This window comes from Equus caballus, chromosome 19 (assembly GCF_041296265.1).
Source record: "Equus caballus isolate H_3958 breed thoroughbred chromosome 19, TB-T2T, whole genome shotgun sequence".
NCBI classification, from domain to species: domain Eukaryota; kingdom Metazoa; phylum Chordata; class Mammalia; order Perissodactyla; family Equidae; genus Equus; species Equus caballus.
This window is the reverse complement of record NC_091702.1, coordinates 44,039,679-44,063,135: the sequence shown is the minus strand read 5'-3', so window position 1 is coordinate 44,063,135 and position 23,457 is coordinate 44,039,679. Positions and strand designations below refer to the sequence as shown.

The 23,457-nt window shown below is 37.8% G+C and overlaps 1 protein-coding gene across 31 annotated transcripts in view; it reads right to left on the bottom strand.

The window, feature by feature from the left end:
- Positions 1–23,457, bottom strand: part of LRCH3 (leucine rich repeats and calponin homology domain containing 3) — a 111,688-nt gene that overhangs the window by 74,025 nt on the left and 14,206 nt on the right. For 5 of the 31 annotated variants that reach the window (XM_023623589.2, XM_070243626.1, XM_070243630.1 and 2 more), the window contains exon 1: positions 16,708–16,921. The exons of 24 other annotated variants lie outside the window; for them this stretch is intronic. In XM_023623589.2, the coding sequence (XP_023479357.1) occupies positions 16,708–16,840 (133 nt within the window). In that variant the 5' untranslated portion in view covers positions 16,841–16,921. Of the gene's footprint in view, positions 1–16,707; positions 16,940–23,457 lie in introns of those variants that run through there. 2 more of the 31 variants (XM_070243625.1, XM_070243632.1) reach the window with 2 other exon arrangements.

Sequence of the window (23,457 nt, the reverse complement as noted above, 5' to 3'; positions counted from 1 at the left end):
TCTCTAAAAACCTCAAAAGGTTCCTGTCTCTGAACCTAGTCCCTTTTGTTTAGGCCCTTTGAGAGAGACACACCCTCTTCTCCTTAGTTCCTCTGCCCCAATCCATTTATTGGGCCAAGAGTTCTTGGAAAAGTATCATGCCGGAATTTCTTTCTCCTGAAAGGGGGAAATAATTCTAGAATTTGACAGTAGCCATCAAAACGGCCAACCAGGTGAATTAAATGACCCTTTGACATTTTCTATTTGCTCTGTGACAGTACTAGAGCTGATTCTGGAAACACTGATCACTTGTCCCTATTGAATCAGGAACCACCTCCTTATGGGCAAAATATTCAACTGATACTGGTAAAATTCAGTGTATCTCCCACCAGCAGTCAAACAGATCCCTCAAAACCCTTCCCCAGAATTAACTAACATCCTACAAGTAAAGAAGCCCCTCAATGTAAAGGCCCATAATATAAGATTACAAGGCTTAAGGCCTCATTATCCCTTGAGCAAGTCCCTGTCATACTCCTACTGTACCTGCGAGAAAACCCAAGGGCCCAGGGTGGAGGTTCGTCCAGGAGCTCTGAGCAATGAACACTGATATCCTTCAATACCCTGCTAACCCTCATATGCTACTAACATCCATTCCCACTGAAAGCAAATTCTGTACAGTAACTGATTTATGTAGAGTGTTCTTTATCACAGGTGACAAAGACAGTCAATACCTTTTTGTCTTCACTTGGGAAGAGAAACAATTCACCTAAACAGTAATGCCTGAGGGTTTTACTGAGAACCCCTCTTATTTTTCACAAATTCTGAAGCTGATCTAGGTGATATAAAGTCCCCTAGGGGTTCTAATTTGTTGCAATATATGGATGATTTGCTTCTTTGCTCTCCCTTCCAAGTCTCCTTACACGAAGACAGCCTCCACTTGCTAAAGCTTTTAGCCTTACAGGGACATAAAGTCACCAAGCAGAAATTGCAGTTTGCCCAAACCCAGGTTTGATATTTAGGGCATCTGATATCAGGACAAGGACTACACCTAGACTCAGATAGGCCTGATGGTGTCCTAAGTTTCCCAAAACCCAAAACTAAGCACCGATTGCAAAGTCTTCTCAGGCTAGTTGGTTACTGCCGAAAATGGATTCCAAATTTCTCTCTTATAGCCAAACCTTTGTACGTTTTACTAAAGTACAACAACCCAGACCTGATTTTATGGAAAGAACAAGACAACATAGTCTTTAAGGCCTTAAAAGAGAGCCTGATGAACCCACCTGACAACCTAATTATCCCTTTTTCCTCTTTGTATATGAAAAGGAAAGGAACGCCCTTGGGGTACTCACCCACAAACAGGGGGAGCACCATCAACTCACAGGGTATTACAGCCAGGAACTGGACCCTGAGGTGCAGGTATATCCCCCCTTGACTTAGAGCCATTACTGCCACTGCCCTTTCGATTACGTCTACTTGAGAAAACCATTGTGGGATTCCTTTTAACCATTTTTGGACCCCATGCTGTGGAAGTGCTCCTGAATTCTCATCACATTCAACATATTTTAGTCGGCTGCCTCAACTCCTACAAAATCCTTTTGTTAACTGCTCCTCACATAACTCTGTTGCACTGTAATAATCTCAACCCTGCTACTCCTCTCCCCTCCGTTACGGAGGACGTCCCTCATGCTGCTTAACGCTGACGGACCACATCCTGACTCCTCCCGATGACCTGCAGGAAACTCCTTTGGGTAACACCGACTTCTCATGGTTCACCAATGCCTCTTATTTAAAAGGTGACAAGGCAAATATTGTGCTGGATATGCTATTGCAACTCCTTTTGATAGAACTGAGGCAGCACTTTTACCTACGGCTACTTCAGCCCAACAGACTGAATTATAAGCTCTTAGATGGGCTTGTACTTTAGCCAAGGGCAAAACTGCCAATATTTATACTGACATCAGATACGCTTTTGGCGTAGCTCATGATTTTGGAATGCTGTGGAAGCAATGTGGCTTCCTTACATCCAGTGGAAATAAAATTGAAAAATTGAAAACACAGGCCCCTATTTTCAGGAATTATTGGATACTATACTTTTACCTGCTTCTTTAACTGTTATTAAGATCCTGGGACATTCTAAACTTGACTCTCTGGACGCTAAGGAAAATCACCTTGCTGACACTTCCACAAGGAATGCTGCCCTTAAAGGAACCAACAATAGCCAAACATCTGTCATGGTCCAAAGGGATATTTCCCTAACTGATAGAAAAACTGACCAGAAAAGCCCTACAATTGGCTTCAGAAAAGGAAAAACAAGGTTGAAAATGAACAACTGTTGGTTTGATAAAGAGAGAAAGCTCTGGTTTGGACCTACTACCAAAGACTCTAAAATTCCCACTCCTAACAACTGTACATGCATTAAACCATTGGTCTACTGACAAAATAACATTCGTAAATCAAAAAGTGCCTACTTCACTTGTCCCACTTGTCCAAAACACAATCCAGGGAAGCCTGTTCATACTGCTCCCGGACACTTTAAGTTGCCTAGGGGACCATTTGAGGTTTGGCAAATGGATTTTATACCACATCCCACAAATATAAATACATTTGTCATGGCTTGTATGTTTTCTAACTGGACTGAAGCCTTCCCTTGCAGACAGGCTACTGCCTCTTCCGTGGCTAAAGTCCTTTTGGAAAGGATTATCCCTACCTAGGGGACTCCTCTTGAGCTTCGGAGCGATCATTTTACTGGTCAGGTATTTCGACAAGTCTGTGCTGTCTGGCTGATTTTACAACACTTTCACTATGCTTGTCACCCTCAATCCTCTGCTTTAGTCAAACGCACTAACAGCATTATTAATACAGACTCAATTGGCCAAGCTCATAGGGACTCTCCAAATACCTTGGCCAAAGGCATTGCTGTTGGTCCTTCTAAATCTCAGACCCACCCCCTTTGGAACTCATAAACTCTCACCCTTTGAGATAGTCACAGGACGCCCAATACACTTGGCTTCTGTCTCTTTTGATGCACAACTAATAAAAGGTGATATACTCCAACGTTTGCAAAGGCTTAACTGCTTGTATTAATAATAGCCATGTTTTGGTAGAGCAATCAGGTGACATACTCCAATGTCTGCAAAGGCTTAATTGCTTCTATTAACAATAACCATGTTTTGGTAGAGCAATCTTTTCACAGTGTGCTCCAGGGAGATGAAGACCTTAAGCATCATACCTTGCAACCTGGAGATTTCATCTATTGAAAAAGATACCTCCAGAAGGACTCTCTTCAATCATGCTGGGAAGGCCCCTATCAGATACTTTTAACTAACCATTGTGCCACAAAACTCCAAGGAACAGACTCTTGGATTCACATGACACACCTAAAGCATCAAACCCTAAGTGGACATACATATCATCTGGTGACCTGAAAGTAAAGATTTCCCAGAACTGAAGCAGACGACATCTGGTGAGATAGCTTCTCAAGATGTCTGGATCAGATCTGTCAAAACTTTTGATGACGACATAATGCTTCAGATGATAACCAATGCCTACGATCTTGATAACATATGGACCTTAGAAAAGAAAAATGCCTGAGAGTTCTCCCTTCTAGCCCTCCTTGTTACTCAAATCTGGCCACAATAGGTTTCCAATCTGTGCACTTTTCCTCTGACATGGGACACGACACCCAGGAAAAGTCCTTCTTGGTATCAAGGGACAAAGGGCTGCTGAAACAGGAAAAACCTGCCTCTTGATCAATGATGCTTTCAGAGAAAGATCTCGATCAAAAGGAAGAAATGTGAAAATTAATAAACAGAAATCTCATTGAATTGGAATCCAGAGGCCAAAAGGGAGAGCTCTCATGCCCTACCATTGATAGCAGAGCCCAACAGGAAGAAGACAGACTTCCTCTACTTGACCTGCAAGAAGCTCAGCCAATGAGAGACTGTCACAACTCAGCCAATGAAAAACCACTAAATTTTGAACTCCCATTCTCCTCCAGCGGACTCTTGGCTTACAAGAGCCCTCCCAACTTCCTCTTCCCCTCTATAAAAGAGTTTCTCCTCCCTTTGCTGCTTGTGAACTTGCATGTGGCTTGCTACAGCTACAGACTTCAAATTGCAATTCTTTGTTGATGCTGGATAAACCCACTTTTGCTGGAGAAATAACTGGCTGTCTATTTGTTTGAGGTCAACAAACTGTATCACTGAGTAACCAAATGAAGGGAAGCATCTCTATTTAGATGTTCTAATTGTAAATGCAAAATGACAGAATATCGCCATTTTGCAACCCTCAATGAATTAATGGATCTAGAATTGAGTATTAATTGCTGTTATCTTTACAAAAAGACAATCACAAATTATATGCCTCTCACTAGAAGAACAGAACAGCACTTAGGTCAGTGCCAAACGGACAGAATCTGAGTCTAAACAACCTTTTGGATCAGTTGCAATGCTGATCAAATGCAGAAAGAGAGAGAGAATGCAGAAGACAAAGGAATGTGCTAAAGTACAATCACTCTATCATCAACCATTTAGATTTAATTAAATATACTGTGAGATTCATTTCCTCACCACTGTTTTCTCTCTTCTTCTGCTCTAGCTTAAAGTCTCTGCTGGGAATTATGTGGTGAGAATCCTTTACTGAGAACTTCCCCTGGATGGAGAAACTGAATTCCTACATATCTGCAAACATCTTGCTTTCACCATAGCAAGTGAATGGTATTTTGGCTAGGTACAGGCAAAGTTCTTTCCTTAGTAATCTGTAGGTGTTATTTTACTACCTTCTAATTTCCAGTGTCACACTTAGTCCAGCAGGTATCTGATTAATTTTCCTTTTTAAGTAGTTTGTTCTTTCTCTCCCCACCACCCTCAACACTCTGGTCTGGAACTCAGTGGGCTCTTTCAACCCCTCTTTAAGCCACAGAAATTCTCCTCTATTTTATCTTTAGTTGTTACATCTCCTCCATTTGGGCTTTCTCTTTCTTCGTATTTTTTTCTGTTTTGATATACTCTTCTACTTAATGTTCCAGACCATGACTTTGAGTCTCAACAATTATCATCCTCTTCACAAATTAATATATAGAAAGTCTTTCTCCCCTCACTTTTTGTTTTAATTCTTTTATGCTTTGATTAGAAGCCCGTCACTTTTTTTCTCTTGAGAATCTCACTTTGTTTTGCTCACTAAACTTGTCATCCATCTCTTCCAATAGTTCTATTTCCCTGAAGTCACTTGTTCCAGATCTAATCCTTGTTCATTCTCTCTCTGACTGCTGGGCTTCCTTTAAGCGAATTATTTGTCTTTGCCAATTCATGTCCTGCCTCATCCTTGGAGCTCAGGTCAAGCTGCTAGAGCACCCTGAATGAGAGTTAATACCAAAATAGTGGAAGCAACCTGTAGAATATGCTGGAACTAAGTTTCCCCTCTGGGGCACAGGTAATCCGTCTTGTGGGCCCTCTCCATCCCCCCAGAGGAAGAAGAGGCAATAAGCATGATAAAACCCCGGCCATTCCCTTTCCCCCAAAGAGAAGATGTCCCGGCCCAAAATAAGTCTTTCTTTTCCTTTGGTAAGAACTTCCTTGCCCCACCCTCCTTCTTATAAAAATCTTCCATTTTGGGGGGCCAGCCCTGTGGCCGAGTGGTTAGGTTCACGCACTTCACTTCGCCAGCCAGAGTTTCGCCAGTTCAGATTGTGGGCACAGACCTAGCACTGCTCATCAAGCCATGCTGAGGCGGCATCCCACATAGCGGAGCCAGAAGGACCTACAACTAGAATATACAACTATGTACTGGGGGGTTTTGGGGAAAAGGAGAAGAAAAAAAAAGAAGATTGGCAACAGATGTCAGCTCAGGTGCCAATATTAAAAAAACAAAAAACAAACCTTCCATTTTGTATAACTCCTCACAGTATCTCTGTTTGCTAGATGAGATGCTGCCCAATTCATAAATGATTTAATAATGCCAATGAGATCGTCAGATTTATTCGGTTGAATTTAGTTTTTTAACACTAGAAAATTTTAAATTATTAAACCTTCCTGGTAAATCAAACTTTTTATAATTTGTAAAGTCATCTCTTTTATTCCTAGTACTGTTATTTGCTTTGAAATCTCTTGATTCCATAGACTCACTTTACTGTGACTGCCATGATCCCTGTTCACGTCTTGTATAATACCCTCTCCTCCACTTAAGTGTGGGTGGGACTTCAGAAGTACCCAATATATTTCTATTGGTTAGATTTGCTTCTAACCAATAGAATATGCCAAGGTGATGTGATGTCATTCCTGTGGTTATGTTTGTCTATCTTTCAGTCAATCCGTCTGTCTCTCTCTGTTGCCAACTTTGAAGAGGCAAGCTGCTATGAATTCTATAGTTGCAAGGAAATAAATTCTGCCAACAACTTGAGGGAGCTTGGAAGCAAATCCTTGCCCAGCCAAGCCTCCAGATGAGAACTCAGCCATGGTCAACACCTTGACTGAAGCCTATAGCAGACCTAACGAAGCTGTGCCTGGACTCCTGATCTAAAAAAACCAGGAAATTCTTTAAACTGCTAAGTTTGTGATAATTTGTAATACAGCACAGAAAACTAACGCAGTCAATATTTCTACAGAATATCTTTTTCTATTCTCTAATTTCAACCTTTCTGGATCATTATGTTTTGAATGTGTTTCTTATAAATAGCACATAGATAGATTCTGCTTTCTTTTTATTGTCTGGCGATCTTTATCTTTTAATTAAAACACTCATATTTAACATAATTACCCAGAGTATTTTGATTTTTAAAGGGTCATGTTATTTGTGACAGTTGTAGTTCATTGCCCTTTGAATATCTATGCTCTTTTCTTCTTTCTTACTATTTGAATCTCAATTGTGTTCAAAACAGTAAAGTGCTTAGCTAGACGACTGACTTATACTTCCAATTTCATTAATCATCAAAGTTCAAACTAAAGAAATAAAGACAGATACAAAATTTAACCACATCTGACTTGGAGACTAAACTGATGTAGGAAATTCTCATTTGGGGGTAGTGACCTGAGTTTGTATGTAAACTGAGTGCTTCAAAATTACCTCATGTTTTTCCACAGAGAGAAAAAAGATTTCTTAGCTTGTGAGGACAAACTTTACACAACAATGCCATTGAAATGCTATATATTTGCAAATATATTCCTCTTCCCATATTTACATGATGTTTTTGTCCATCCAGTTGCTTAAATTAGAATTCTGGAATCATCTTGACGCCTTTCTCTTTTTCCTAATCTAATCTTATCAACAAACACCGTCCATTTCTTAGTCCAAATATATCTTGAATCTAACAATTTCTCTTCATCTCCTCTGTTACATCTTAGGATTGTTCTAAGAATCAAATCAAATAATGCAGGGGAAATTACTTCATATACCATAAAATGCAAAGAGGCACACAAAAAGCCAGCTTCATAAGGTTGACAACAACACAGAAAAAACAAATAACAAAATCCCCCCAATTATAGGGTATTGTACTATGCAATAAAACAGAGTGAAATACAATAATGTATGATCTTTGGTCACCAAAAATAAGTAATATTGCATTCAGTAGACTACTTTTAAAAGGCAAAAAAAAAAAAGTAGAAAATATTTATTTAAAGATTTCCATTAAAATGTTTAAAACAGTTTCCTTATGAGGTTAAATAAGCACAGAGTTTACCGTATCTTTGTGTTACTAGAGTAACCTTTTGATTTTACACAAACAGATGAGACTAGTTCTTGTCACACAAGCCTCCTAAGTTTCCACCTCTGTGTCACTGTAGTCAATTCTAGGTTGTTTTCCAGACTGCAAGCTCAACTGAGATTTGTCAAGTACTGTAAAAAACCGCAACTGGATAATAAATAACTTTGCAATGAAGCTATAAAGTTACTTCTATGCATCATATCCTGAACATGGCCTTGGTCTTGCACCAGCCATTTTTTCTTCTAATGCTAGTGATATGAGCCAACAACTATACCACTCTTTGGAACAGCCCTTGGATTGCATCACTCAGTTGAGCAAAGCAGAAAAAGCCTATTTTGGCCTGATAAAAATATGAGATAATTTTTGGCTAAGGGATACAACATGGAAGTTTCAATTAACTAAAAGAAATATTTCAACGAAAAAGGTTTCAGGGCATCACAATTTTACCTTTATGATTTCTTTGTTTTAAGAAATACTACATAACCTAGATTGAAAATAATTTATTTCCAAACAAGTATTTATATGAAATGAATCAAATCCAACCATGAGGTTTTAAACTATTATGTGTATCAAACTATAGATATTTTATAATTTAAAAAAAAAAGCTGAGATAACCATAAAAAAAAGAGTGCATTAGCTATATAAAGTAATGACACTGTATCTTTTTTTCCATTCTGAAGTATAAAATGTTTTTAATTTATATTCTCCTTTCTATTTTAAAAAATACAAATACATTGATTTATTGATCTATTTGCTGCATGGACTCATGGATTTTCATTTTACTCAGTGGTTTATAATCCACTATGATCCAGATTTGATTACGAGAACTCCCCTTTAGGCTGGCTCCTGTATCTTTCTGATATGCCATCTTCATTTCTTTTTTGAGCATTTCCCTTATATACTGGCACAAAAAAAGATATTCCAGGCTTATCTTGCAACTTCCATGCCCCAGTTCTGGAATCAGCTATTTCCCATGTGTAACAGAAACTTATGTGGCAAGTTAGATTTGGGGGAGTAGGATGGAGGACAGAAAGGAAAGCCACCGATCTTGAGGGAAGTTTCAGAGTAAATGACTGTTGGTTTTTTTGCAGGCCACTAAGCTCTGTAGAGCTTAGCTAATGGAGCCTTTAGTGGAGGCTGCGGGGCAGTGAAAAAAATGTCACTGAAGGCTGGAGAAAAGGGTACCCTACCCCAGTCTACTCTGGCACAACAATTAAGAAACCACATATAACCTGCAGTAACGTGACAGGTAGAAAGGGTACCTAACGGATTTCAATAACCATAAATACATGTGGCTATCTGTTACATGTTACATGTGGCAACATGTTAGTTGAAGTTAAGAAATACAGGACAACAAAGATCACTAAGTCTTAATCTTAAATCTTAATTATAAGACAGAGTGTGCATACATTTACACACACACATATCTATTCCTGCAATTTTCTAATTTTTCTCCCCACACTTATTTTTAGATAGCATTCAAATACATTACATACTTTACCTTTTCAAATGATGCAGAGAAAGCAAAAGACATCAACGAACTTAAAAGATCCTCTTTGCTCACACAGGAAAGAACATGAATTTCTGCCTAGAACGGACTCACATAATATTTGGAAAATTAACCAAATTTTAGAGTCTATATAGACCATCCTTAACTGTGATCCAATTCTTACAATATTTTCTTTCATCTTGAAATACTGCTCACTACATACTGTGCCAATAAAGTTTTCAAAACCATACCCTGAAACAATACAATTTAGAGAAAAACTATTATCTTAAGTGAGACATGATATAGCCAGATCCTAGCTCTACCATTTGTTACCATCTTAATCTTAATCTTTGGAACATTTCAAAATCTCCCTCCATAGTACTTTTAGTGGGATGCTTTCAATTATTCCCCCCCTACGTTTTTTTTTTTTTTTTACAGATAAGAAGCATGCTAAGAGGTACTTTTTCCTAATTCTCTCTCTCCCATCAACTGTTCGGTAACTATGATTTTATAAATCAGGAGTGGTTGATTCCTACTTTTAGGGGACAATTATGAAGCTCAAAGACATTAATAGCAATGTGGCTTCTTAAGCCTGAAAAAAGCATTTGAGAAACCTTTACTTAATTGACATGGTATTTTCCTCCTAGCTAATTCTCTAACTTTGTATTTCTGTTTGAGACTGTGAAGGTCAGAAGGTTCAGAAAAAATATATAATTATTTTATTAACATCCTATTGCGCACTTCTCATAAGGTAGCAAAAAAGAAAAGGAAAAACCCTAATTCTTTATAACACAAAAACTTTTTAAACTTAAATAACTTAATAACTTAAATCTCTTAAAACAATTATAGATATCTAAGTAGTGTTTCAATGTTTAGTTCAACAAATTCTTTCTTTGCTCTTAGAGACGTCTGCTCAATTTCACCCCTTCCTTCAGATGCAAACAGTTATAATCACTATTCTCGACTGTTCCTAGAGCTGCCGGAAGCAACCTTCCTTTTTCTCAGACCAGCGTCTGACTTTTATAGCAAGACGCCTGAGATTGCTTCCTTTGACCACCAGATCTAATTCACACCCTCCTCTACCCCTCTGTTCTCCCTCTTCTCCTGTAAGCTACCAGGAGAAATACTATGGTGACATAGCTGTTAAAAGGAACCACTTATCTGAATCACAATCAAAATAAGTTAAATTCAGTTGAACCAATTAATGCAAATATTTTGAATTTAAACAAGGGTTCCACACCACAACAGGTCAGCTTGAACTTACTCAGTTCTATATAGAGTTCTTCCGAGCGTTTCCAGCTCTTATGCGTGAGCAGGTTACCTAAAGCACACAGGGACCTAAGCACAAGAGACCAAGGGATCCCTTTCCCAAATCCCTCATTTAAAAAATAGATGTTTCAGCTACTGTATACTGATTATCATAAATGTATATCTACAGTATTTTTAGGGTGTTTGCTCAGCTCCCGGTGTTCTTAATTTCTTTCTCTCATTCACAGGGGCTGGCTCTCCCTCCCTCCCAGCTTTTCAGGCATGTATACCAGTGATACTGAACCCCAGGGACCATCTCAAAGGAAGTAACACAAGCTTGGGCTCTCCTCAGTCTTTTTTTTTTTTTATTTTTTTTTATTTTTTTTTTATTAATGTTATGATAGATTACAAGCTTGTGAGATTTCAGTTGTACATTTTTGTTAATCATGTTGTGGGTACACCACTTCCCCCTCTGTACCCTCCCCCCACCCCCCCTTTTCCCTGGTAACCACCGATCAGATCTCCTTCTCAATATACTAATTTCCACCTATGAGTGGAGTCATATAGAGTTCGTCTTTCTCTGACTGACTTATTTCGCTTAACATAATGCCCTCGAGGTCCATCCACGTTGTTGTGAATGGGCCAATTTCGTCTTTTTTTATGGCTGAGTAGTATTCCATTGTGTATATATACCACATCTTCTTTATCCAATCATCAGTTTCTGGGCATGTAGGCTGGTTCCACGTCTTGGCTATTGTAAATAATGCTGCGATGAACATAGGGGTGCAACGGACTCTTGAGATATCTGTTATCAGGTTCTTAGGATAGATACCCAGTAATGGGATGGCTGGGTCATAGGGTATTTCTATTTTTAACTTTTTGAGAAATCTCCATACTGTTTTCCATAGTGGCTGTACCAGTTTGCATTCCCACCAACAGTGTATGAGGGTACCTCTTTCTCCACAACCTCTCCAACATTTGTCGTTCTTGGTTTTGGATGTTTTTGCCAATCTAACGGGGGTAAGGTGATATCTTAGTGTAGTTTTGATTTGCATTTCCCTGATGATTAGCGATGATGAACATCTTTTCATGTGTCTATTGGCCATATTCATATCTTCTTTTGAGAAATGTCTGTTCATCTCCTCTGCCCATTTTTTGATCGGGTTGTTTGTTTTTTTGTTGTTAAGCAGTGTGAGTTCTTTGTATATTATGGAGATTAACCCTTTGTCGGATAAGTGGCTTGTAAATATTTTTTCCCAATTAGTGAGCTGTTTTTTTGTTTCAATTCTGTTTTCCCTTGCCTTGAAGAAGCTCTTTAGTCTGATGAAGTCCCATTTGTTTATTCTTTCTATTGTTTCCCTCAACTGAGGAGTTACAGTGTCCGAAAAGATTCTTTTGAAACTGATGTCAAAGAGTGTACTGCCTATATTCTCTTCCAAAAGACTTATTGTCTCAGGCCTAATCTTTAGGTCTTTGATCCATTTTGAGTTTATTTTGGTGTGTGGTGAAAAAGAATGGTCAATTTTCAATCTTTTGCATGTGGCCGTCCAGTTTTCCCAGCACCATTTGTTGAAGAGACTTTCTTTTCTCCATTGTAGGCCCTCTGCTCCTTTGTCGAAGATTAGCTGTCCATAGATGTGTGGTTTTATCTCTGGGCTTTCAATTCTGTTCCATTGATCTGTGGACCTGTTTTTGTACCAGTACCATGCTGTTTTGATCACTGTAGCTTTGTAGTATGTTTTGAAATCGGGGATTGTGATTCCGCCGGCTTTGTTTTTCTTGCTCAGGATTGCTTTAGCAATTCGCGGTCTTTTGTTCCCCCATATGAATTTTAGGATTGTTTGTTCAATTTCTGTGAAGAATGTTCTTGGGATTCTGATTGGGATAGCATTGAATCTGTATATTGCTTTAGGTAGTATGGACATTTTAACTATGTTTATTCTTCCAATCCATGTACAAGGAATGTTTTTCCATCTCTTTATGTCATCGCCTATTTCTTTCAAGAAAGTCTTGTAGTTTTCATTGTATAGATCCTTCACTTCCTTGGTTAAGTTTATCCCAAGGTATTTTATTCTTTTCGTTGCGATTGTGAATGGGATAGAGTTCTTGAGTTCTTTTTCTGTTAGTTTATTGTTAGTGTATAGAAATGCTACTGATTTATGCACGTTAATTTTATACCCTGCTACTTTGCTGTAGTTGTTGATTATTTCTAATAGTTTTTCTGTGGATTCTTTGGGGTTTTCTATGTATAAGATCATGTCGTCTGCAAACAACGAGAGTTTTACTTCTTCGTTACCTATTTGGATTCCTTTTATTTCTTTTTCCTGCCGAATTGCTCTGGCCAGCACCTCCAGTACTATGTTGAATAGGAGTGGTGAAAGTGGGCACCCTTGTCTTGTTCCTGTCCTCAGAGGGATGGCTTTCAGCTTTTGTCCATTGAGTATGATGTTGGCTGTGGGTCTATCATATATGGCCTTTATTATGTTGAGGTACTTTCCTTCGATACCCATTTTACTGAGGGTTTTTATCATAAATGGGTGTTGGGGCTCTCCTCAGTCTTGATACTCTGGTAAACTCCTGCCCTTGTTCAGGAGCCATCTCAAGCATAATCTCATTATACTTTCCTTGGCTTGTCTAGACCCTTCAAGGATTCTCCAACTGTGTCTCTATTACTCCACTGTAGTAATTATCACACGGTACTGTAATTCTTCATTCTTCGTTAGATTTTAACTTCCTTAAGACAAACAGCTTTGTGTCTTTAGCATCTAACATAATACCTGACATTAAAAGATCGAGTTTATTTTCTAGAATTAGGTTAACTCAGTGTGCTAACACTGGCTATTTCATGTTGATCAAATCTCTAGTTAGCTATTTTATGATTTTATTAAAAATTGGAAAATTATTTCTGAATAAACAAAGTTTATATTGTAGGTAATTAATTAATTAATTTTTAAATGTGAACTCCATAAAGGGAACCATAAGAAAGGATCCTTAGTAGTAGAGGAAATGTAGGAGACATATCTACAGACCAGGTCAGATGAGACCCACGCCACCACCAACCCTCTGCAGCATGAATTGAAAATAAGATGGGTAATCTGATGACGGATTGATATCCAGAATATATATTTTTAAAAACTCAACAACAAAAACCCAAACAACCCAATTAAAAAATGGGCAAAGGACTTGAATAGACATTTTTCCAAAGGTGATGTACAGATGGCCAATAAGCACATGAAAAGACACTCAACATCACTAATCATTAAGGAAATGCAAGTCAAAACTACAATAAGATATCACTTCACATCAATTAGGATGACTATTATTTTTTTTGAAAGCCAGAAAATAACAAGTGTTGGTAAGGATGTGGATTAACTGGAACCCTTGTGCATTGCCAGTGAGAACGGAAAATGGTACAGCTGCTGTAGAAAACAGTAGGGTGGTTCTTCAAAAAATCAGACATAAAGCTATGTTTATGATCCAGCAATTATACTGAATATACACCCAAAAGAACTGAAAGCAGGAACTCGAACAGGTATTTGTACACCAATATTTATAGCAGTATTACTCACAACAGACAAAAGGTGGAAACAACCCAAATGTCCATTAACAAAAGAACGGATATACAAAATGTGGTATATGCATATGACAGAATAATATTCAGCCTTAAAAAGCAATGACATTCTGATACATGCTGCAACATGGGTGAACCTTGAAAACATTGTGCTAAGTGAAACAGGCCAGACACAAAAGGGCAAATATTGAATGATTCCACTCACATGAGGTACCTAGAAGAGTGAAATTCATAGCGACAGAAAGTGGAATGGTTACCAGGGGCTGGGAAGAGGAGACAATGGAAAGTTATTGTTTAATGGATACAGTTTCAATCTGGGATGATGAAACCGTTCTGGAAACGGGTATAGTGGTGATGGTTGCACAACAATGTGAATGTACTTAATGTCACTGAACTATACACGTTAAAATGGTAAATTCTGTTATGTATATTTTACAATAAAAAAAAATTAGGTGCTGGCCCCGTGGCTGAGTGGTTAAGTTTGCATGTTCTACTTCGGCCACTAAGGGTTTCTCTGGTTCGAATCCTGGGCGCAGACATGGCACCGCTTATCAGGCCACGCTGAGGCAGCGTCCCACATAGCACAACCAGAGGGACCCACAACTAAAAATACACAACTATGTACCAGGGGGCTTTGGGGAGAAGAAGAAGAAGGAAAAAAGAAGACTGACAACAGATGTTAGAGCTCAGGTGCCAATCTTTAAAAAAAAAAATCAAATGTTTAGTACTCAAAATAGAAAATAAACGTAATGTGCCTCTTTTTAGTGATATGTACTTTAAAAATCTCTAAAATTATGGACTTTTCTAATAACCATCTCTTACACCTCAGCAGAAACTAAATAATAAATTACTGAAACAAAAACTCAAAGTATTCTTGAATGTCAAATCTCAAAAGTTGGTCTGACAACTGTGTAACAAAGAACGTCAGCTGTTTATTAACTTCTTTCCTTCCTAACTCCATTACTCTTTCCCAGGGAGAAAAATGCTTAATATTTCATTCTACTCAGCTACGTAATTATGAAAGTAGAATTTATTTCTTAAAATCTCTAGAGCTAAGCCAGGAAAACCTAGGTTCATTCCAGTCCAAACACAAATTAATGTTTTCAACAGTTTGGCATTTATTAAGAAATGCTGGCAGTCAAAAGTCTTATGTTCTTCTAATAACTCCTTCAGGCCATCCCACGCAATGACATCATCCTCACCAAATAAAGCCCATTATGCAATACCCACATATACAGTACTATCACTTTCTGTGAGAACAGTCACTGCTATGAATGTTGAAAGGGCCTGAGATTATAACAAATATTCTGTATAAGAGATTTTTAACACTGAGCAAAGTAAATTTTAAAAGAATACTATAGGAATATCCTTTATCATATAAAGAAATGGTAAATACAAACTACAAAAAAATTTCTAAAATACACATTCAATGCAAAATAATAAGAAAGAAAAAGTAAAATTCATAAGGAAGATTGAGTCCCTAAATAATTATATAGAAGTAATAATTTTGAATTTGATTTCATAACTATTTAATAAACCACAATGATACTGTTCATGGTGCTTCCACAGGCTAACAACATGAAGGACGAAGGACATAAACGGTTGCCCATTAAATGAAGATACTGATTAATTAAATGATGACTGACACAAGTTTGTTACACTTTGGAAACCTTCTCTTTAAATTTGCCACATTTAAAATATACTCTATACTTAGGTGTTCCCTTTATGTTTTCAAGCACTATGCCATTCCCAAGAAAATTTCGCTGACAGAGAATGCAATAAAAATTATTTTATTTTAGCTAATAATAAAATTATGTAACCTAGGGAGGTCAGAAATGGGAATATTTTCTAATGCTTTTCATTCTAAAGTCATGTTATTTTTACCTAACTTGTGAGTTTTCTTTTTAAAATTGTTTTTAATTTTAATTAAAAAAAAATTTTTTTCTGTTTTATTTTATTTTTTTAAAGATTGGCACCTGAGCTGACATCTGTTGCCAATCTTCTTTTCTTTTTTTTCCTCCTTCTCCCCAAAGCCCCCTGGTACATAGTTGTATAATCTAGTTGTAGTTCCCTCTGGTTGTGGCATGTGGGATGCTGCCTCAGCATGGCCTGATGAACTGTGCCATGTCCGTGCCCAGGATCTGAACCAGCAAAACCCTGGGCGGCCGAAGCGGAGCATGCAAACTTAACCACTCAGCCACAGGCCAGCCCCATTTTAATTTTAATTTTTTATCAAAGGTAGTAAATTTATATAATTTTAAACACCAATTAGTGACTTCTGCTTCCAGGAAGATGGAGCAGATGTACTTTTCCCTATTCCTCCTGCTAAGCACAATTAAAACTCTGGAATTATATCTAAAAAAACAAACATAAGACTCTAAAAGGTTGAAAGAAGACGACTAGGGACTTCAGGATCCAAGGAATGACATAGTAATCAGTTCCCGGAGACTTCTTCCTGCCTCTTCTTTCCCAGACTTGGAGCTGATGTCTCCAAGTTGGCAACCCAGAAACATGGATGGGCAGAGATTTAAAAAAAAAAAAACCCCAACAAAAGCCTGCTCTCTCTAGCTGAAGGACCAGGAAAGGAGCAACCTAACAAGACAGAAAACTTTTACACAATAACTGCTCTATCCCAGCCAAACATCCCAGAAAAACTATGGCCACTCCTCCCCACCACCCCCCCGACACACTGCCAAAGGAAGAGCGATGAGCCTAAACTTCTACCTTGCAGGACTGTAACGTGGCACTTCAGTGGCTCCTCTCCAGTCCCCACTGGTGTGGTGTCAAAGAAGGCCAAGCAGGGAGCCGGAACTTTCATGCCTGCCAGAAGGTCATGTGGCGCCTCCCTCCTCACCATGTGGGATCAGTGGAGACTACATGGGGAGCCTAGACTTCCACCTCTACTCAGCAGTAATGAGAAGCCCTCAGCCTTCCTGCTGGTGTGACGTCAGAAGAGGACTAGCAGACTTTGACCGTTGCCCAGTAGTCGGAGAGGCAGAAAGAAAAAACAAATGGGCTGTCCTAAGATTATTGTTTCTTTTCAGAAAGCAAGGGCCTTGAAGGAATCTCTTGATTCCTTAGAGGAAGAAAACAACAGAAAGTGTACAGGGTATGTAGCAAAAACTTCAAGGACTGAAAAAAGTTCAAAATCTCAACCTGATGCTAATTTTACATGTTCTACGTTAGAGTACAAAAATTCAGACCACCATGACTATGGTGTTATTTCTGAAATAAGAGAAAAAAAATTAGAAAGGCACATTTCAAGAGGAAGTGCCATTGAGCCTATTTGACTTTTGAGTGAAGGAAATACTTTAACAAGATCCAGTCCCTATAATTCACAACCTCAAAAGTCAAAAACAACATAAACTAGAAGGACCTGGGGGTTCAACGATGAGGATGTTGATAATTGACTTCTGAAGCCGAGTGTTGGAAATAGGCAACTGAGAAAATCCATTAATGTCTTATTTTGTTGATAATGCTATTGGAATTCATGCTGAGTGATGACCACTTGATATAACTAATTCAGAGAATATATATTTTTCTATGAAAGCTATAAATGAAGCTATCATAACTTGTTTTCCTCATTTTTACTTTCACATAGCAACATTTACAGAGATGCCAAAATGTGGCTCATTAGGAGGCAGGTCTTAGTTTTAATCAGATAGAAAATAAAAAGTATAGATCAATATAGTCATATTTTTAGATTACATTCTCTTATGTTTCTCTATAGCACCTTTGGAGTTAGAACTTTATGAACACTTTGAGCAAATTTATTACAATCCCATGACAAACTTTAATGGCAGCATATCTGGGCTACTTCATTGTGGCCTTCACTAGGATTAGAAAATCTGGTCACGATATTATGAAGAATTTCTTTGCAGTGAGGTTTAATTTGTTGTTAATAAGTATCTGTTGAAATTAAGATCACTAGATTAAAATAAACTCACTGTCAAATCTTGTTAACATAGTAACATTCTATTGGAAAAATATATTGTTAGAAGCAACTTGTTTTCCCATTTAAAAATATCTGTGAATATTAATGTATGACTTGTATGAATAAATCTGAAAGAGTAAATATTCCTTTTTCATTAAAAGACGAATGCATATTTTTGGGTTATATAGATGGAACAAGCGTCTCAACTGCTTGAGAAATTTATTTGGGGTGCATGTCTGCTTAAGAAGAAAGCTTTTTGTTCTTGCTGCTATTCTTTTCTTAGCATAACCAGAATATCCCCAACCTACACAGTCTGTGTCCTTTGCTCTATTTATAGCATAGTTTCACCTGAAATACAGATATCAGTATTGTCCTAGTACAGGTGAGGAAGGGAAGAATTCCTAATAAACTGCTAATATTTTTAGGCACATGGGGTTTAATTTTTGATTTCTAATGAAATGTTTAAGCCTATTTCCAGTCCCCTACTTACATTTAATTTCACAGAAATTTATTACTGGGTATGTTATATCCTCAACAAATACCATAAAATGAAAATACTTAGATCTCAGTTCAGGCTATTTTATGCAAAATTTTTTGAAAATTTAAGCATAATGAAAGAATTTCAAGTTTGAATATATAATTTCCCATGGTGGGGTTAACTTCTGTCAGTACTTGAGATTGTATCATCAGCCTTCTTTCATAATGGAATCCTTTTTCCAGTTTAGTATTTAATTTGAACATGTATTTGCCTTTTAAAAAGTGCTTGGCCTAAATTTACTGTAACTGCACGAAATAAGCATTTGTTTAAAACAACATTCTTGTAAACACTCTCACTGAAATGTATACAGAATTTAAATCATGACCAAATGTATTATCATTGCCCTATTTATGATTTTCATCAGCTTTCCCGAAATGATTTTTTCATAATGTAATTGTGAAAACAAATTGAGAATCTTACTGGTAAAAATGACAAGTTATTTTACTCAACAAAAGGATTAAGACAAAGTGATACCCAACCACCGTTTTATTCTGCAGTTCAGTCATTCTATAAAACCAATTAACCCAGGAGTCCTAATGCAGTTTCAAACATCACACTGGTAATCTTGTATATTCTAGCTCACTAACGATACCCCAAGTTTCCTAAGCCCTTACCAGACAGCAATTTGGTCTTACTGTTTATACTTAAATGCTCAAATTTTGCTTCAAAACCCAAACTTTTATTTTGCAGTAGAAGTGTAAAATTGCTAATTACTGATTTTATGTAAACGCTTTTTTCATCATTTCCCCACATCTTAAAACAAGATGTTTCTAGCAACTTCCTGAGATTTTTTGATTATCTTCCCCTGAACTCAAATTAGTACTTAACTTTGTGATTATTTACTGACAAGGATCCAAAATGTAAGCAATCCATCTATTTTCAGCACAACTAATTCTAGGCAAATGGATTTTTATTTTTCACTGCAATACTGGATATTTTCATTTCATTTAAACTATGGTACAGTCGTCCCTTTTTTCTCCTGCTTGGAACAGTGCTCTGTGAACTGTGTCTTCCAGCACATTTTAAAGAAGAGAACCAATTCAAAAACAATTACATACTTTGCTTATTAATGAAAGGCTATGTAAAATGAAAACAAATTTTTACTAGAAACGGCCAAGTTTTAAAAAAGAAGCAACTATTTTTGCATTTTCATAAAGTAGATCAGCTTGACCATCATCAGCTTTTGAAATGTGAATTTCTATTGCAGAGTAAAGGTCTTGTTTTTATAATACTACGATGCACTGTATTTCTTCCTGCCCTTCCATCCACCCTTCGTCCATCATCTGGAGAGCAGGATGTGCTGGGCCCCAGGACCGGCACCTACTTGGGGACGGTCAAGGTTTGGACCAGGGTGCTTAATAAACCAAAAAAAAGTCTCACTGGAAAAGCTATCAAGGATGCTAGCTAGGGTGCAAGAAGGCCCACACAGGATGCTTTATATATATACATTTGTATAAATATATTTGTGTGTGTGTGTGTGTGTATGTATATATATAGTTTGTATACCATTTGCTCAGGAAAAGCAATAATGTAAACTGAATGACTTGGAAAATGCATTTTTTTTTCAGTTATGTTTTCCACATATCCTAGGAGAGTGGGAAGCTGAAAAATGTATGTAGGATGATAAAACTTTGGTACATATTTCCAAAGCTGGGCCATGAAAAGATACTAAAGAAATTTAACAAGAGGAATGAAAAATTAAATCGAATTTAGAACACTAATGTAATTTAGCCAAGAGAACTATTTTTACAGTCTGGAGACCTGGGTTCTATTCTTGTTTTGTTAGTAACATAGCTGGACTGGGATGATACAAAAGTTACTTAATTATGAAACGTAAAAATTGTATAATGAAAAGGGATGAGAACTCTCTTCTTTGGAAAAAGGTATTTTATAAATACAAGGCATTATTAATGACAGAAACTTTGCCACCAAACAGAATTATTTGATAACTTCTCACTTTAAATAATAAAAAATATAAAGATAACTAAAGAATTTCTCCAGAAGTCTAAAAAAAATTCTTAAAATGATTACCACAAAATTCAAAGTAAAACTCTTAAAGCACAACTGAGAAGGAAAATAAATCATACACTACAAAAAATGACTTCAACAAAAAAACTCTGGGAAAACATGATACCAGTTACCAGCAGTAACCAGCCAGCCATCTTTACCTTCTATACTGGAGTGGACACGTCAGTTTAGAACCACGGCAGTACAGTGCACCAATTTACTCCTGTTATATATTTTATGACTCCATAATGACATGTAAAATAAGACTGACAAAAGTAAAAACATTTTATAACAAAGTGGAAGTGGTTTATTTTAGATTCAAAACGCATACTTCAAAAAGCTATATCCATGCCCAGAACAGAGTCTGAGGCGCACATTTTTAATCAATAAATGTGGCACTGAAGTAAGCAGGGGAAAGAAAAGGAAGGGGAAAATCGAGGAAGCTGCCTTTGGCTGAGCACATATGCTCCATATGGCCACAGTCTCATGTAACCCACAGAAGCTCCTTCTGAGGCAGACATTGCACAGACGAGGAAACTGCCACTTTGGAAGGTTAGGAAACAGACTCCAGGGTTACACACAGCTAGCAAGTGACTGAACTGAAATCCAAACCCGGATTTCTCTGCATTCAAAGCCCATGCATAAATACACTTACACAAAACACTATTATACTATAAATTATTATTTTAAATGCTGAAAAATAGGTACATAATTAATAGGCAGCTCCATTATCCTAGTAAAAATCAGGGATTTTTACAGAGATACCATTTAACATGATCTAATACACCATCGCCAAATTGCTTCTGCAGACAGACACCTTTAAGATCCTATGGCATGCTTGCACCCTGCCATGTCACTGGACTGGCTTTTTCTTCAGATCTTAAAACAGGAAGGCTGAAAAATTAGAAGGAGAGGGGCTACTTTACTGAGTTATACTCTTGCTCCCTAGCCTACCTTCCTATATCTCCTGGAATTTTTATTCCTTTATTTTCTTGGGGGAAATTATTTTTAAAACTATTTAATAGAACTTTTAATAAAATGTTTTCATATTGTGATCAAAACTTCACACCCCCAGCCCCGCTGCAATGATTCCTAAAAAGTAAAAGGCACACATTCATGACTTTGAAAGGCTCCTGCTCCTTTACGTAAATTCCCTAAGCTGTCCTGATGCTGTCCTGTCTGGTATCAGTTGTCACGTGAAACGATATAAAACGAGGCTCCAGTAGACAGGTCGTAATCCTGTATCCAGTGCTCACTAAAAGGAACCAAGGCTGCTTAAGGATAACAAATACTTTATGTGGGGGAGGGGAAAACAGGATGGATCTGGAAAATCTTTTTGTTCTTGGAATGCAATTTTCAAGTCCTCAGCAGCAACGCTGGGATGGGAAAGAGGATTGCCCAAGAGGAGGGCTCCCACACATGAAGGGTTTAGGCAGTGACATACAACAGGTAGAGCCACTTGTAAACATCCTGAATTTCTAAGAGATACTTAGTCCGTAAGAATCCTAAAAAGGAAAGAACATGAAGGGTGCTGTGAAGAAATCAATACTGGGTTGGCCCTGTGGCCAAGTGGTTAAGTTTGCGCGCTCTGCTTCCGCAGCCCCAGGGTTTTGCCAGTTCGAATCCTGGGCGCAGACCTGGCACTGCTCATCAAGCCATGCTGAGGTGGCATCCCACATGCCACAACTAGAAGGACCCACAACTAAAAATACGCAACTATGTACCAGGGGGCTTTGGGAGAAAAAGGCAAAATAAAATCTTTAAAACAAAAAAAGGAGAAATCAATACTCATGGAAAATTCTCCTTTTGTGAAAAAGTAAGGAGACAATAATCAAGGTATAGATTCTATAGAAAATGTCTTTTAAGTTCATCTTGTCTTTATCTTATGTTAGAAAATAAACAAGTGTTTACAACTGGCAACTCCTATGATAAGACAGCAAAATTAATAAACCTACGCTGGTCACTGTTTATCTAACCTCAAGAACGTTTAGTTCCTATTGTTACTAAAGAATGTCTTCATAAGCAAGATAAGCAATTGAGCCAATAATAATTAGGCTTCTAAAAGCAACTATTAGAAAGAAATATACCAACAAGATAGATTTAATGGTATAATGATTTTGGGTAGAAAGCCCCAATCCTAATAATAGAAGTGGGGACCAAACAACACAAGAAGATTGAGCACTGGACACAGGCTGGGGTTTCTGCACAGGCTGGGATCCTTACTGCTCTTATTAAAATGACAAACTAAGGCTTTTTTACCTTTCCAGCATAATGCTGACAGGGGCCCAGCTGAGCCAAAGCACAGTCCAAACGGACTTGCTAACATCATATTTAACACTAGCCATAAACATACCCATGATATGTTCAGACCATGAGCATATCATATCCTAGGAACAAGGTAGCTGTTACCAAAACTTTCTTCTTTGCCTACTGCACCTCCAAAAAGGGTCCTTTCTCTTTTTTTAATAGACTAGTGTTGAGAGTGCTCAATTTGGCCTATGTAGGATGAGGTTAGAATTTGTTGTTAGTGTCCTTGAGTCAATTCTGACTCCTAGCGACTCTGTATACGGCAGAGCAGAATCCTGCCCTGTTTTTTAACACCATCTTCTCAACTTCTGGTGCTATTCATAGGGTTTTCATGGCCAATTTTTTTGGAAGTGGATGGCCAGGTCCTTCTTCCTGGTCTGTCTCAGTCTGGAAGCTCCACTGAAACCTATCTACCAAGGGTGACCTTTACGGAATTTTTGAAATACTAGTGGCACAGCTTTCAGCATCACAGTAACATGCAGCTGCCCAAAGTGTGACAACCAACAGTGGTGATGTGGTTCCCTGACCTGGAAACAAACCCAGGTTATGGCAGTGAATGCCAAATTTTAACCACGAGACTGCCAGGGCTGGCTGGGGTTAGAATAACTGGGGTTAACTATTACTTCACTCAGAGACCCTTTGGGAAAAGAGAGCTACTTCAACTGCCTGATTAACTTTAGAGCAGTGC